This window comes from Pristiophorus japonicus, chromosome 9, assembly GCF_044704955.1.
Source record: "Pristiophorus japonicus isolate sPriJap1 chromosome 9, sPriJap1.hap1, whole genome shotgun sequence".
NCBI classification, from domain to species: Eukaryota; Metazoa; Chordata; class Chondrichthyes; family Pristiophoridae; genus Pristiophorus; species Pristiophorus japonicus.
The window spans coordinates 3,150,712-3,167,827 of record NC_091985.1 but is presented as its reverse complement, the minus strand read 5'-3'; the positions used below and the strand labels follow the sequence as shown (position 1 = coordinate 3,167,827).

Here is a 17,116-nt window from a genome sequence, read left to right as displayed (position 1 = left end):
TGACCCCCACAGCCTCTAACCCTGACAGTGAACCCCACAGCCCCTAACCCTGACAGTGAACCCCACAGACCCTGACCCCTGACAGTGAACCCCACGGCCCCTGACCCTGACAGTGAACCCCACGGCCCCTGACCCTGACCCTGACAGTGAACCCCACAGACCCTGACCCTGACAGTGAACCCCACAGCCCCTGACCCCTGACAGTGAACCCCACGGCCCCTGACCCTGACAGTGAACCCCACAGACCCTGACCCTGACAGTGAACCCCACAGACCCTGACCCTGACCCTGACAGTGACCCCCACAGCCCCTGACCCTGACAGTGACGCCCACAGTCCCTAACCCTGACCCTGACAGTGAACCCCACGGCCCCTGACCCTGACCCTGACAGTGAACCCCACAGACCCTGACCCTGACAGTGAACCCCACAGCCCCTGACCCCTGACAGTGAACCCCACGGCCCCTGACCCTGACCCTGACAGTGAACCCCACAGACCCTGACCCTGACAGTGAACCCCACAGACCCTGACCCTGACCCTGACAGTGAACCCCACAGCCCCTGACCCTGACAGTGAACCCCACAGCCCCTGACCCTGACAGTGACCTCCACAGCCCCTGACCCTGACAGTGACCCCCACAGCCCCTGACCCTGACAGTGACCCCCACAGTCCCTAACCCTGACCCTGACAGTGAACCCCACAGCCTCTGCACTCTCTGTGTGAAGAAGTCTCTCCCACATTTAATCTTGTATCCGTGGCCCCTCGTTCCAGTCCTTCAACCACTGAAACTCCCGTCTACCCCGTCCCATCCTTACAGAATTTTACACACTATCGCCCTGTAATCTGTGTTGTTCAAATGAAACAAAACCCAGACACACAGACATTTATGTCTGGCCCCGTGTCCTACACACACCCGTCTGGTCTCGTGTCCTACACACACCCGTCTGGTCTCGTGTCCTACAGACGCCCGTCTGGTCTCATGTCCTACAGACGCCCGTCTGGCCCCGTGTCCTACAGACACCCGTCTGGCCCCGTGTCCTACAGACACCCGTCTGGCCCCGTGTCCTACACACACCCGTCTGGTCTCGTGTCCTACAGACGCCCGTCTGGCCCCGTGTCCTACAGACACCCGTCTGGCCCCGTGTCCTACACACACCCGTCTGGTCTCGTGTCCTACAGACGCCCGTCTGGCCCCGTGTCCTACACACACCCGTCTGGCCCCGTGTCCTACACACACCCGTCTGGCCCCGTGTCCTACACACACCCGTCTGGTCTCGTGTCCTACAGACGCCCGTCTGGTCTCGTGTTCTACAGACGCCCGTCTGGCCCCGTGTCCTACACACACCCGTCTGGTCTCGTGTCCTACAGACGCCCGTCTGGCCCCGTGTCCTACACACACCCGTCTGGTCTCGTGTCCTACACACACCCGTCTGGTCTCGTGTCCTACAGACGCCCGTCTGGTCTCGTGTCCTACAGACGCCCGTCTGGTCTCGTGTCCTACAGACGCCCGTCTGGTCTCGTGTCCTACAGACGCCCGTCTGGTCTCGTGTCCTACAGACGCCCGTCTGGTCTCGTGTCCTACAGACGCCCGTCTGGTCTCGTGTCCTACAGACGCCCGTCTGGTCTCGTGTCCTACAGACGCCCGTCTGGTCTCGTGTCCTACAGACGCCCGTCTGGTCTCGTGTCCTACAGACGCCCGTCTGGCCCCGTGTCCTACAGACGCCCGTCTGGTCTCATGTCCTACAGACGCCCGTCTGGCCCCGTGTCCTACAGACGCCCGTCTGGTCTCGTGTCCTACAGACGCCCGTCTGGCCCCGTGTCCTACAGACGCCCGTCTGGTCTCGTGTCCTACAGACGCCCGTCTGGCCCCGTGTCCTACAGACGCCCTGTATTTGAATAGTGTGTGGCTCTGTCTCAATGTGCTCCTACAGGCACTCACCTGACATCCTGATATCGGTGAACGTAGATTTTGTGAAAAGCTCCTCGCTTTGGCTCATCAAGGGCCATGTCGTTAATTATCTCCAACACCATGAACCGTGGCAGCACTGACAGAACCAACCTCTCCTGTTCAAAAACCGAGAGAAGATTAAGAAAAGTTATTTCCAGTAGGGGATCGGGTGGATGTACAAGAATGTAGTTTTCCTTCACCTTTCAGACATAAAAAGAATAAAGCGTCGAATGCCAACAGCAAGGAGATCCGACAGGACGTGACTGCAGAGGGAGATGGTCAGTGCAGACAGGGGACAGATTGGCTGGGAACCTCTATCGAACTGATACTGTTCTGAGAAAGGAGCAAAGCAAAGGGGCTGGGGCAGAACAACAGAAGTTGAAGGGTAGAGGAATGTTAATGATATTACTGTAGGAAACACAGAAGACAGAGGCTGCAGGAAAAGGATCTGTAGAAAGATTTCGGGAGAGACACTGGGCCTTGTTCAGCCCATTTAAAAACAAAAGCAATGCTGTGGAGCCAGGACAAGCAGGAGTACTCCTGCAACTCCGAGATCTCCCTCCCATTACCGCTCCGTGAGCTTCCTGGCTGCAGTGTGTGTTCTCTGTGCGTGAAACCCATTTCACACCCAGAACCGAGCCGAAAGGAATTCCCAACCCTTGCTTGGTTATGCAAAAACCAAATGATATTAAATGCTGAAAACATTGTTCTTTGGTAGAAATAAATGTGTAGCATAAGAACAACTTGCATTTATATAGTGCTGTTAATTTAATAAAACGTTCCGAGACGCTTCACAGGAGCAATTTGACACCCCCATTTAACATACAAGGAGATATTCAACAGCTGACCAAAAACTTGGTCAAGGAGGTAAGTTTTAAGGAGGGTATTAGAGGAGGAGGGTATTAGGAAGAGAGGCGGAGAGGTTTAGGGAGGGAATTCCAGAGCTTGGGGCCCAGGCAGCTGAAGGCACGAGCCCCAAGTGTGGGTACAGAGGCTGAAACTGGAGGAGGGCGGAGATCTCGGAGGGCTGAAGGAGGTTACAGAGGTAGGGAGGGGGGAGGCCATGGAGGCATTTAAACACAAGGATGAGAATTTTAAATTTGAGGCAACCGATGTCGGTCAGCGAGCACAGGGGTGAGCGGGACTTGGTGCGAGTTAGGATGTGGGCTGCCGAGTTTTGGATGCACTGAAGTTTACAAAGGGTGGAATACGGAATGCCGGCCAGTAGAGCATTGGAATAGCTGAGTCTGGAAGAAATAAAGGAATGGATGAGGCTTTCGGCAACAAATCGGCTGAGGCAGGGGTGGAGACGGGCGATGTTACGGAGCTGGAAATAGATGAAGAGGATACGGGGTGGGAAGTTCAGCACAGGGTTACATCGGACGCTGAGGTGATGTACACAATTTATGGAAAGGAGTTCTCACAGGGAAACAGAGAGGGACCTGGGAGCATAATAATGCGCTTGAATCTGTATCACACCTTATCACAGCCTCAGAGCTGTCCAAAGTGATTCAGAACCAATGAATGGGGTTGGAATGTCAGCCTATTGTCGTGTAGGCTTTTAGCGGCATCCAGTGCAGCCCCGACCTGTGAGGACCATCAGCGGCAGGCATGTCACTCCAGGGAGCAGCGTGAGCTGGTGCAGGAGGGCGACGTCAGTGAAGAAGGTGACTGGATTGAACGTCACCAAAATCCAGGTCGCTGATTGGAGCATGGGCAGGTACAGCAGGAGCAGTGAGGTCGCGACAAAGGAGCGGTGAGAGTTCACAGTTCCCGATCACACATATGATTGGGGCCCAGGAGAGGTGAGAGTTCGGGACCCCGGAGAGGCGAGGGCCCAAGGGCAGCACGGGCCAGCCCACACTGCACACTCGGTCCATGCAGCAGAGCAGGTCTCCAGTCGTCTTGGTTAACCCTTGCCACTGGACCAAGACCGAGCTCTGTCAAGCCCGTGTGGTGGCTGGGGTGCAACGGTCACCCCACGTTAAAAAAATCCACACACAGGCATCTTCCACCCTTCAACATGTAGTTCGGGATCTGGAATATTAGGTCCTTCATTGAAACACCTGTGAACTCATCCTTTTTGGCGTGGAAGCAAGTCATCCTCGATACAAGGGACTGCCTAAGAAGAAGGTGGCTACACAATTTGCTCATCAGGTCTCACAAGTAGCAAATGAGATCAATAGCCTACTTCTTAGAATACGGGGCCGCCCATTTAAAACTGAGATGGGGAGAAATTTCTTCTCTCAGAGGGTTGTGAATCTGTGGAATTCGCTGCCTCAGAGAGCTGTGGAAGCCGGGACATTGAATAAATTTAAGACAGAAATAGACAGTTTCTTAAACGATAAGGGGATAAGGGGTTATGGGGGGCGGGCAGGGAAGTGGACCCGAGTCCATGATCGGATTAGCCATGATCTTATTGAATGGCGGAGCAGGTTCGAGGGGCCGTATGGCCGACTCCTGCTCCTATTTCTCATGTTCTTATGTTCTTATGATGGAGGAGAGTGGATTTTAATTCAGGACACCAGGACTTGCTTAAATAACATTAATTCTCATCTAGAAGAACATGAGTTAATTATTACTTTCTCATTTTTGGGATGTGGGCCTCGCTGCCAAGCCTATCCGTAGTTGCCCTTGTGAAAGTGGTGAGCCACCTTCTTGAACCAGTGCAGTCCATGTGGGGAAGGTGCTCTCTTTCTGCTGTTAGGTAGGAAATTAAAATTATAGAACATCACAGCATCGAAGGAGGCCGTTCAGCCCATTGTTTCTATGCTGGCTCTGTGAAAGAGCCATCGATTTAGTCCCACTCTCCTGCTCTTTCCCCACAGCCCTGCAAACTTTTCCCTTCAATGATTTATCCAATCCCCTTTTGAAAGTTACTATTGAATCTGCTCCCACCGCCCTTTCAGGCAGCGTAAAAATGTTTCCTTATCTCATCTCTGGTTCTTAAATCTGTGTCCTCTGTTTACCGACCCTCCAGCCAGCAGAAACAGTTTCTCCTTATATACTCTAAAGACCACAACTTGGAGGTGACGGTGTCCCCATGCACCAGTTACCTTGACCTTCGAGGTGGTGGAGATCACGGTTTTGGGAAGCTTGGCGAGATGCTGCAGTGCATAGTACACACCGCAGCCACTGTGAGCCAGTGGTGGTGGGGAGCGGATGTTGAGGTTAGTGAATGAGGTGCTGATCATGGACAACCAGCATGGATTAGTAAAAGGCAAGCCATAGCCAAGAAATTTAGTAGAATTTTTTGAGGAAATAACTGTACTGATAAAGGAAATGTGGTGGAGGTTGTGTATATGGAATTTCAAAAGGCATTTGATAAGGTGCTACATAGAAAGCTTATTGATCAAATCAAGGCATTCAAGGAAATGACAGCATGGAAAGGAAATTGGTTAACGGACAGTAAACAGGAAGTGGTAATTAATGGGCTGCAGGAATGTATACAATGGCATCCCCTGGGGTCAGTATCGGGGCCATTGCTCTGAATATATATACAATCTGGACTCTGGTATGGGGAGGGGGGCCACAATATAAACGTTTGGAGAAAACTCAGAAATAAAGAGTGCGCTTCAATGGGAGAGGATTGTAAGTGACTACAGGCGAATATTGACAGCAATTGGGCAGACAGATATCAGATCAAAGATAATGTGGAGAAAGGTGAGGTGATATTTTGGAAAATTGAATATGAAGAATACATACACAAGAACAAACGTATGAAAAAGGACAGGAAAAGATTAACCAGTCCATTAAGTCTCTGATCACAGGTACGACCTTCATGCACCATCATATCACGAGATATGATGTGAAGTACGACTGAGGGATATCAGAACAAGGCGGATAGATGGGACTGAGGGATATGGTGAGAAAGTCGGATTGAGGGATATTGGGAAAAGATGGATGGGTAGGACTGAGGGATATGGTGAGAAGGTGGGACTGGGATATGGTGAGCTGGCGCATGGGAACACCATCATCGGCAAGTTCCCCTCCAAGTTACACCATCCTGGCTTGGAAATATATGGCCGTTCCTTCATCGTCACTAACTTTCTAACAGCACTGTGGGAGTACATTCTCCACATGGACTACAGCAGTTCAAGGTGGCTCACTACCACCTCCCCAAGGGTAATTAGAGATGGGCTGATAACATTGCTTGAGCCATGCAAAACACAAATCTGTCCATCACCGAGCAGACCCTGACCAGTGGTTTACAGAGGACGGAGGCCTACTTCCGCCAATGGCGACTCCGGCCAAGCCCACAAAAGTCCGTCACCTCAACATTTCACCTCCACACCCATCAAGCAAAGCAAGCTTTGAAAGTCTCTTTTTACGGTGCAGAGGTAAACCATGCCAAAAAAACCCTCCTATTTATGAGTCACACTTGATTGCATCCTGTCTGTGGTGTATTAAATGATACAATGAACTCCGTACTGTGAGCCAGTAACCAGGTGTAACCTGGTCAGTCGTTAATGGCTTCCAGAAGTGAAGATACAAAGGTGAAGTTCAGGTTATATACCGGGCCCAGCACGAGTATACCTATGACTCAAGGACCTCTGACGGTAGTGCTACCTGTTGGTGGGCTGACCTTATGTACATACATTACATAATTTCCCCCCCAGTTCTTGGCACAAGTCCATATTACAGGTCCAGAGCCCTTCGCTCTCTGGTTGACCGTCTCAGTACAATCCCAGTGCTTTCCGAGTCTTTCACGACTTGGGCGTTGACTACATTGGGTTCTTCTGATGGCTGGACGTGAGTTGGTTCGTCATCTAAGCTCGCGGTGTCTTCTTTCAACTGTTCCGTTTCATCAGTGTGTCTTAGCTTGATTTGATCAATGTGTTTCCTGCACATCTGCCCATTCTTGAGCTTAACTATATACACCCAGTTACACTCCTTATCCGTACATTGCCCGGGAGTCACTTGGGCCCTTATCCATGGTTAAGTATATACACTGGGTCATTTACAGATGTGTCGCGTGACACTGTGGCGCGGTCATGATACCACTGCTGGCGTTGACTTCGTGTTTCGACATGATTGTTAAGGTCAGGATGGACTAGAGAGAGCCTGGTTTTGAGGCCTCTCTTCATCAATAGTTCCGCAGGCGGGACCCCGGTGAGTGTGTGTGGCCTTGTCCTGTAACTGAGCAGTGTGCGTGACAGGCGTGTCTGCAAGGAACTGTGAGTTACGGGTTTCAGGCTCTGCTTGATGGTTTGAACTGCCCGCTCCGCTTGACCATTGGACATGGGTTTGAACGGGGCTGACCTCACGTGTTTTATGCCGTTGCATTTCATGAACTCTTCAAACTCCAGACTCGTGAAACACGGTCCGTTGTCGCTGACAACGATGTCTGGCAGACCATGTGTGGCAAACATGGCTCTCAGGTTCTCAATGGTGGCAGTGGAAGTGCTGGATGACATGATCACACAATCTATCCATTTGGAGTGCATCCACCACCACAAAAAACATTTTACCGAGGAAGGGGCTCGCAAAGTCGATGTGGATTCTAGACCACGGTTTGGATGGCCATGACCACAGACTGAGCAGAGCTTCCTTTGGGGCATTGCTTAACTGCAGGCAAGTGCTGCACTGATGAATTACAACAATTGTACATTCCTGTCTGGCGTAAAAATAAAAAAGGGAAGGTGGCTCAACCGTGGCTATCAAGGGAAATCAGGGATAGTATTAAAGCCAAGGAAGTGGCATACAAATTGGCCAGAAATAGCAGCGAACCTGGGGACTGGGAGAAATTTAGAACTCAGCAGAGGAGTACAAAGGGTTTGATTAGGGCAGGGAAAATGGAGTACGAGAAGAAGCTTGCAGGGAACATTAAGGCGGATTGCAAAAGTTTCTATAGGTATGTAAAGAGAAAAAGGTTAGTAAAGACAAACGTAGGTCCCCTGCAGTCAGAATCAGGGGAAGTCATAACGGGGAACAAAGAAATGGCAGACCAATTGAACAAGTACTTTGGTTCAGTATTCACTAAGGAGGACACAAACAACCTTCCGGATATAAAAGTGGTCAGAGGGTCTATTAAGGAGGAGGAACTGAGGGAAATCTTTATTAGTCGGGAAATTGTGTTGGGGAAATTGATGGGATTGAAGGCCGATAAATCCCCAGGGCCTGATGGACTGCATCCCAGAGTACTTAAGGAGGTGGCCTTGGAAATAGCGGATGCATTGACAGTCATTTTCCAACATTCCATTGACTCTGGATCAGTTCCTATCGAGTGGAGGGTAGCCAATGTAACCCCACTTTTTAAAAAAGGAGGGAGAGAGAAAGCAGGGAATTATAGACCGGTCAGCCTGACCTCAGTAGTGGGTAAAATGATGGAATCAATTATTAAGGATGTCATAGCAGCGCATTTAGAAAATGGTGACATGATAGGTCCAAGTCAGCATGGATTTGTGAAAGGGAGATCATGCTTGACAAATCTTCTGGAATTTTATGAGGATGTTTCCAATAAAGTGGACAAAGGAGTACCAGTTGATGTGGTATATTTGGACTTTCAGAAGGCTTTCGACAAGGTCCCACACAGGAGATTAATGTGCAAAGTTAAAGCACATGGGATTGGGGGTAGTGTGCTGACGTGGATTGAGAACTGGTTGTCAGACAGGAAGCAAAGAGTAGGAGTAAATGGGTACTTTTCGGAATGGCAGGCAGTGACTAGTGGGGTACCGCAGGGTTCTGTGCTGGGGCCCCAGCTGTTTACATTGTACATTAATGATTTAGACGAGGGGATTAAATGTAGTATCTCCAAATTTGCGGATGACACTAAGTTGGGTGGCAGTGTGAGCTGCGAGGAGGATGCTATGAGGCTACAGAGTGACTTGGATAGGTTAGGTGAGTGGGCAAATGCGTGGCAGATGAAGTATAATGTGGATAAATGTGAGGTTATCCACTTTGGTGGTAAAAACAGAGAGACAGACTATTATCTGAATGGTGACAGATTAGGAAAAGGGAAGGTGCAACGAGACCTGGGTGTCATGGTACATCAGTCATTGAAGGTTGGCATGCAGGTACAGCAGGCGGTTAAGAAAGCAAATGGCATGTTGGCCTTCATAGCGAGGGGATTTGAGTACAGGGGGAGGGAGGTGTTGCTACAGTTGTACAGGGCCTTGGTGAGGCCACACCTGGAGTATTGTGTACAGTTTTGGTCTCCTAACTTGAGGAAGGACATTCTTGCTATTGAGGGAGTGCAGCGAAGGTTCACCAGACTGATTCCCGGGATGGTGGGACTGACATATCAAGAAAGACTGGATCAACTGGGCTTGTATTCACTGGAGTTCAGAAGAGTGAGAGGGGACCTCATAGAAACGTTTAAAATTCTGACGGGTTTGGACAGGTTGGATGCAGGAAGAATGTTCCCAATGTTGGGGAAGTCCAGAACCAGGGGTCACAGTCTAAGGATAAGGGGTAAGCCATTTAGGACCGAGATAAGGAGAAACTTCTTCACCCAGAGAGTGGTGAACCTGTGGAATTCTCTACCACAGAAAGTAGTTGAGGCCAATTCACTAAATATATTCAAAAGGGAGTTAGATGAAGTCCTTACTACTCGGGGGATCAAGGGGTATGGCGTGAAAGCAGGAAGTGGGTACTGAAGTTTCATGTTCAGCCATGAACTCATTGAATGGCGGTGCAGGCTGGAAGGGCTGAATGGCCTGCTCCTGCACCTATTTTCTATGTTTCTATGTTTCCTGGAATTACACAGGATATCCAGCACAGAAACAGGCCATTCGGCCGAACCAGTCCATGCCGGCGTTTATGCTCCACTCAAGCCCCCTCCCGTCTTTCCTCATCTAACTTTATCACCGTAACTCTCTGTTCCTCTCTCATATGTCGATCTGGATTCCCCTTAAATGCAGCAATCACTCCCTGTGGCAGCGAGTTCCACATGGTACATCAGTCATTGAAGATTGGCATGCAGGTACAGCAGGCGGTTAAGAAAGAAAATGACATGTTGGCCTTCATGGCGAGGGGATTTGAGTACAGGGGCAGGGAGGTGTTGCTACAGTTGTATAGGGCCTTGGTGAGGCCACACCTGGAGTATTGTGTACAGTTTTGGTCTCCTAACTTGAGGAAGGACATTCTTGATATTGAGGGAGTGCAGCGAAGGTTCACCAGACTGATTCCCGGGATGGTGGGACTGACATATCAAGAAAGACTGGATCAACTGGGCTTGTATTCACTGGAGTTCAGAAGAATGAGAGGGGATCTCATAGAAACGTTTAAAACTCTTGACGGGTTTGGACAGGTTGGATGCAGGAAGAATGTTCCCAATGTTGGGGAAGTCCAGAACCAGGGGTCACAGTCTAAGGATAAGGGGTAAGTCATTTAGGAGCGAGATGAGGAGAAACTTCTTCACCCAGAGAGTGGTGAACCTGTGGAATTCTCTACCACAGAAAGTTGTTGAGGCCAATTCATGAAATATATTCAAAAAGGAGTTAGATGTAGTCTTTACTACTCGGGGATCAAGGGGTATGGTGAGAAAGCAGGAATGGGGTACTGAAGTTGCATGTTCAGCCATGAACTCATTGAATGGCGGTGCAGGCTCGAAGGGCCGAATGGCCTACTCCTGCACCTATTTTCTATGTTTCTATGTTTCTATGACTCTAAGTCCGAGTCAATGCCAAACATGGGACCTGGCGATGGTCTTCATCATGACAATATCGGAATGCATACTATGTAACTCCCATATAAATCTCGCCCTGCCTTTCTTGGGCATTACAACACGATTACCCTACAGTAAAGAGTCAGACTGGATGGAAAGCTCATCTTTGCAACAGCTGTACGGTTTGGTTTCATCACCCATTTCCTTTGGGATGGTCGACCAGTCCCCGTTAAGAACAGAACGTTTTACAACTGATAGGGTCGGATCCTGGCTGGTCCAGGTCTTAACTTGTTGAGCAGTGACAGGCGACCCTTCACTCTCAAAGGCATCCGTGACCATGAGTAGCTCTGCGGGCATTGGCGTTTCCACCTCCGGTGTGGGCAACGGTAACCGGCTCAATGCATCAGCGCAGTTGTTGGTGCCTAGTCTATGGCGAATGACATAATCATAGGCAGATAATGTCACTGCCCACCTCTGGATGCGGGACGATGCATTGATATTGATACCTTTATGTTCTGAGAATCCTAGAACAACAATATAAGCGGCTTGTAATCGGTTTCCAGCTCAAAGCGAAGCCCAAACAGGTACTGGTGCATTTTTTTTACCCCATAAACATATGCTCAAACATATGTCCTTGTCTACCATGCCGTATGCTCTTTCCGCCTTGGACAGACTTCAAGACGCGTATGCAACTGGTTGTAGTTTGCCTGACTCATTGGCTTGCTGGAGTACGCAGCCAACCCCATAGGATGATGCATCACAGGTCAAAACTAGACGCTTGCATGGGTCATACAGTACCAGTAGCTTGTGGGAACACAACAGATTTCTAGCCTTCTCAAAGGCTCTATCTAGAAGTTCACCTTGCACCCAGTTGTCTCCTTTCCTTAGCAACTTGTGCAAAGGCTCTAAAACTGTGCTCAATTTGGGTAAGAAGTTACCAAAGTAGTTGAGAAGACCCAGGAATGAACACAGCTCCGTCACATTCTGGGGCCTGGGCGCATTTTTGATGGCCTCTGTTTTCACGTCTGTCGGCCTGATTCCGTCTGCAACAATCTTTCATCCAAGGAATTCGACCTCTGGTGCCTTGAAAATGCACTTCGAATGTTTCAGTCTGAGTCCCACTTTGTCCAGGCGACGCAGAACCGCTTCCAGATTGTCACGCCCTGTGACTAGGATGTTGTCTTGGAATACCATGGTCCTGGAGACTGATTTCAATAGGCTCTCCGTGTTTCTCTGAAATATGGCTGCCGCCGAACGAATGCCAAAGGGGCACCTGTTGTAAATAAACAGTCCTTTGTGTGTGTTGATGCACGTAAGTTTCTTTGATGATGCAACCAGTTCCTGTGTCATGTAGACAGACGTTAGATCCAATTTGGTGAACGATTTTCCCCCAGCTAGCGTTGCAAACAGGTCATCAGCTTTCGGTAGTGGGTACTGATCTTATTTCGAAACTCGGTTGATCATGACCTTGTAGTCTCCACAAATCCTGACTGTGCCTTTGCTCTTTAACACCAGCACAATGGGACCGGCCCGTTCATTAAATTCGACCGGTGAGATGACACCCTCGCGTTGTAGCCTGTCCAATTCGAGCACGACCTTTTCTCTCATCGTGTGCGGGACCGCCCTGGCTTTGTGATGGATGGGCCTTGCATCTGGGCCTAGGTGAATCTGCACCTTGGCTCCCTTGAAGCTGCCAATTCCCGGTTCAAACAGTGAGGGAAATTTGCTCAGCACTTGAGCTCACAAATCATCATCTGCTGATGACAAAGCTTTGATATCATACCATTTCCATTTTATTTTCTCAAGCCAACTCCTGACGAATAACGATGGACCGTTGCCCGGGATAATCCATCATGAACCGCTCCCTCGTACGACACTCTTACTACTACACTATTGATCACTGGTATGAGCTCTTTGGTGCAGGTATGCAACTTTGCATTTATCGGACTCAGCTTGGGACTCTCTGTCTCCCACAGCTTTTCGAAAGTCCTCTGGCTCATTATCGATTGACGCACCCATGTCTAATTCCATGGATACCGGCACGCTGTTTAATTTTACCTCCATCATTATCGGTTGGCTCTTTGTTTGGAACGCACGTACGCTATACACTTCCTCCTCGGAGTTCTCAAATGCCTCGGGCTGCATCGCCAGATCCACGCTGAATTGATCATCACCCACATGGTGTGTCGCAGCTCGCTTACTCCGCTGTGGACGCGTCCGCTGAAGATGCCCCGTCTTCACACACCCTCTGCATACATACTGCCTGAAGTGGCACTGATGTGGTCAGTGATTACCCCCGCAACACCAACACGTTGAGCTCGGATTTGCGCCCGATGGCAGGCTTTGAGCGGTTCCCGTTCTTACATACGCAGTCGAGTAGGCCCTCGATGGCGAACTTTGAGCGACTCCTGGTCGTGCAGACACAGTCGAGTAGGCCCTCGATGGCGAACTTTGAGCAACTCCTGGTCTTGCAGACACAGTCGAGTAGGCCCTCGATGGCGAACTTTGAGCAGCTCCTGGTCTTACATACGCAGTCGAGTAGGCCCTCGATGGTGAACTTTGAGCAGTTCCCGTTCTTGCATACGCAGTCGAGTAGGCCCTCGATGGCAGGCTTTGAGCGGTTCCCGTTCTTACATACGCAGTCGAGTAGGCCCTCGATGGCGAACTTTGAGCGACTCCTGGTCTTGCAGACACAGTCGAGTAGGCCCTCGATGGCGAACTTTGAGCAGCTCCTGGTCTTACATACGCAGTCGAGTAGGCCCTCGATGGCAGGCTTTGAGCGGTTCCCGTTCTTACATACGCAGTCGAGTAGGCCCTCGATGGCAAACTTTGAGCAGTTCCCGTTCTTACATACGCAGTCGAGTAGGCCCTCGATGGTGAACTTTGAGCGGTTCCCGTTCTTACATACGCAGTCGAGTAGGCCCTCGATGGCGAACTTTGAGCAGCTCCTGGTCTTACATATGCAGTCGAGTAGGCCCTCGATGGCGAACTTTGAGCGACTCCTGGTCTTGCAGACACAGTCGAGTAGGCCCTCGATGGCGAACTTTGAGCGGTTCCCGTTCTTACATACGCAGTCGAGTAGGCCCTCGATGGCGAACTTTGAGCGACTCCTGGTCTTGCAGACACAGTCGAGTAGGCCCTCGATGGCGAACTTTGAGCGACTCCTGGTCTTGCAGACACAGTCGAGTAGGCCCTCGATGGCGAACTTTGAGCGGTTCCCGTTCTTACATACGCAGTCGAGTAGGCCCTCGATGGCGAACTTTGAGCGGTTCCCGTTCTTACATACGCAGTCGAGTAGGCCCTCGATGGCGAACTTTGAGCAGCTCCTGGTCTTACATATGCAGTCGAGTAGGCCCTCGATGGCGAACTTTGAGCGACTCCTGGTCTTGCAGACACAGTCGAGTAGGCCCTCGATGGCGAACTTTGAGCGGTTCCCGTTCTTACATACGCAGTCGAGTAGGCCCTTGATCGCGAACTTTGAGCGGTTCCCGTTCTTACATACGCAGTCGAGTAGGCCCTCGATGGCGAACTTTGAGCGACTCCTGGTCTTGCAGACACAGTCGAGTAGGCCCTCGATGGCGAACTTTGAGCGACTCCTGGTCTTGCAGACAAAGTCGAGTAGGCCCTCGATGGCGAACTTTGAGCGACTCCTGGTCTTGCAGACACAGTCGAGTAGGACCTCGATGGCGAACTTTGAGCGACTCCTGGTCTTGCAGACAAAGTCGAGTAGGCCCTCGATGGCGAACTTTGAGCGACTCCTGGTCTTGCAGACACAGTCGAGTAGGACCTCGATGGCGAACTTTGAGCGACTCCTGGTCTTGCAGACACAGTCGAGTAGGACCTCGATGGCGAACTTTGAGCGACTCCTGGTCTTGCAGACACAGTCGAGTAGGCCCTCGATGGCGAACTTTGAGCAACTCCTGGTCTTGCAGACACAGTCGAGTAGGCCCTCGATGGCGAACTTTGAGCGACTCCTGGTCTTGCAGACACAGTCGAGTAGGCCCTGCCATGTGCAGCTCTGCCGGCCATCGATACAACTTTGTACACAGTACTTGCCATTGAGTTCCTGCTTTGTCGCGATATTTGCTTCATGCTTTTCTGCATGGACATGCAAGCCTGATGACCTTGCTGAGGTCCGGCGTCTCCGGAGCCAGCAACTTACTTAAGATCGCCTTGTAGTTGACCCCGATCATGAAAAAGTCACGCAGCAAGTCTTCCAACGCAGGCCCAAATTTGCAAGGCCCTGCAAGTCGTCTCAGGTCGGCAACAAATGCCGCTATGTCCTGGCCTTCTGGACGAATGTGCGTATAGAAGTGAAATCTGGATATAAGGATTGCTTCCGTGGGTTTGTGGTGTTCCTGAACTAGAGCACACAGTTTTTTGTAATCCTTTTCTGTCGGAAGAGTGGGTGAGAGCAGGTTCTTGATGAGTGCATAGGTCGTGGGGCCACAGACGGTGAGAAGAACTGTCCTGCGCTTCTCTGCATCCTTGTCTTTGTTTGCCACGAATTACATAGAAACATAGAAAATAGGTGCAGGAGTAGGCCATTCAGCCCTTCAAGCCTGCACCACCATTCAATAAGATCATGGCTGATCATTCCCTCAGTACCCCTTTCCTGCTTTCTCTCCATACCCCTTGATCTCCCTAGTAGCCGTAAGGGCCACATCTAACACCCTCTTGAATATATCCAATCTCCTCATATATCTCCTCATCTCGGTCCTAAATGGCTTACCCCTTATACTTAGACTGTGACCCCTGGTTCTGGACTTCCCCAACATCGGGAACATTCTTCCTGCATCGAACCTGTCCAAGCCTGTCAGAATTTTGTGTGTTTCTATGAGATCCCCTCTCATTCTTCAAAATTCCAGTGAATATAAGCCTAGTCGATCCAGTCTTTCTTCATATGTCAGTCCTGCCATCCTGGTAATCAGTCTGGTGAACCTTCGCTGCACTCCCTCAATAGCAAGAATATCCTTCCTCAGATTAGGAGACCAAAACTGCACACAATACTCCAGGTGTGGCCCTGTACAACTGCAGTAAGACCTCCCTGTTCCTATACTCAAATCGCCTCGCTATGAAGGTCAGATTGCCATTTGCTTTCTTTACTGCCTGCTGTACCTGCATGCCTACCTTCAATGTGTCATGTATTCAACTATCAGTGTAACCCATGTATAAGCTGACCGAAGTTGTACACCTTGAGAACATTGACCACAAGGGGGTGAACTTGTGGGAGACTCTCCTAACCTGGACTTTTAGGTATAAAAGGGGAAGCTCCATCCACCTTCATCACTTGAGGTCTTGGTAACGAAGGTAACTGGTCACAGAGTGACCTTCTCTCAAGTATGGGCCTCGTGTGCATTTATACTGTATATAGTAAGGACATATCATTGGCAACGAGAAACTGGGATTTAAACCATGCGAGCATGGCCACTAGCAGCACAGAAGAGAGGTACTGTGTTGGTGATGATTGGGACGACTTTATTGAGAGACTACAGCAAAGTTTTGTCACTAAGGAATGGTTGGGACAGGATTCGGCCGACAAACGCAGGGCTCATCTCCTGACGGTTTGTGGATCCAGGACATACTCCCTGATGAAGGACCTTCTAGCGCCAGAGAAGCCGGCGGACAAGACGTTCGAAGAGCTCAGTAAGTTGATCGGGGAACACCTTAAACCGGCGAGCAGCATGCACATGGCGAGACACCGGTTTTACACGCACCGGCGGCAAGAAGGGCAAAGCGTTCCAGACTTCGTGGCAGACCTCCGGCGACTGGCGAGACTATGTAAGTTCCCAGATGCATGCAGAGCGGAGATGCTGAGAGACTTTTTTATTGAGGGCATCGGGCACGCTGGGGTTTTCAGGAAACTGATTGAGACCAAAGACTTGACCTTGGAAGCAGCGGCTCTGATAGCCCAGACATTCATCTCGGGAGGAAGAGACAGGAATGATGTATGACAAAAATCTTGGCTCAAATGCGGCAAACGACGAGGGAGTCAACATTGTTAACACGGCACACAGTTCTCCAGGCAGACAGGGGCAGTCGGACATGTCCCAGCATGTAGTCAAACCCAAAGGGGGAATTCAACAGAGACAATGGCTAGCTGAACGGTGATTCATGCCATCGCAATGGACAATGCGGCCAGTAATGGGACCATCAACACCTGTTAATGGTGCAGTTAAGGACAGTTACAGAGACAGACAGAGACGATCGACTGGTAATGGGCCTTTTGTTTCCAACAACGGGGCCTCCAGCTCATGCTGGAGGTGTGGAAGCAAACACCCAGCCAGAGCTTGCAGGTATCAGCAATATACCTGCAGAAACTGCAACGTCAGCGGTCACTTGGCGCGTATGTGCAAGAAGCCTGCAGCCAGATTGATGTACAAGGAGGATGGGCCCGATGTAAGCCCTACGAGGCCAAATGAATACTGGGGGAAATCGCTGGAAGCTGAAGTTCAGCGAGTTCATGTGGAGCACACATACCGTTCATATACCAGGACGCAACCGATAATGATGAAAGTGCTCCTCAATGGCATCCCAGTATTAATGGAACTAGACACGGGGG

At 50.3% G+C, this 17,116-nt stretch overlaps 1 protein-coding gene across 1 annotated transcript in view; it reads right to left on the bottom strand.

Moving 5' to 3' along the window:
- LOC139272906 (adenylate cyclase type 8-like) overlaps positions 1–17,116 on the bottom strand; it is a gene marked incomplete at its 3' end in the record, with an annotated part of 426,014 nt that overhangs the window by 384,818 nt on the left and 24,080 nt on the right. Inside the window, exon 3 of the mRNA XM_070889007.1 lies at positions 1,938–2,062. Within this exon, the coding sequence (XP_070745108.1) occupies positions 1,938–2,062 (125 nt within the window). The remainder of the gene's footprint in view (positions 1–1,937; positions 2,063–17,116) is intronic.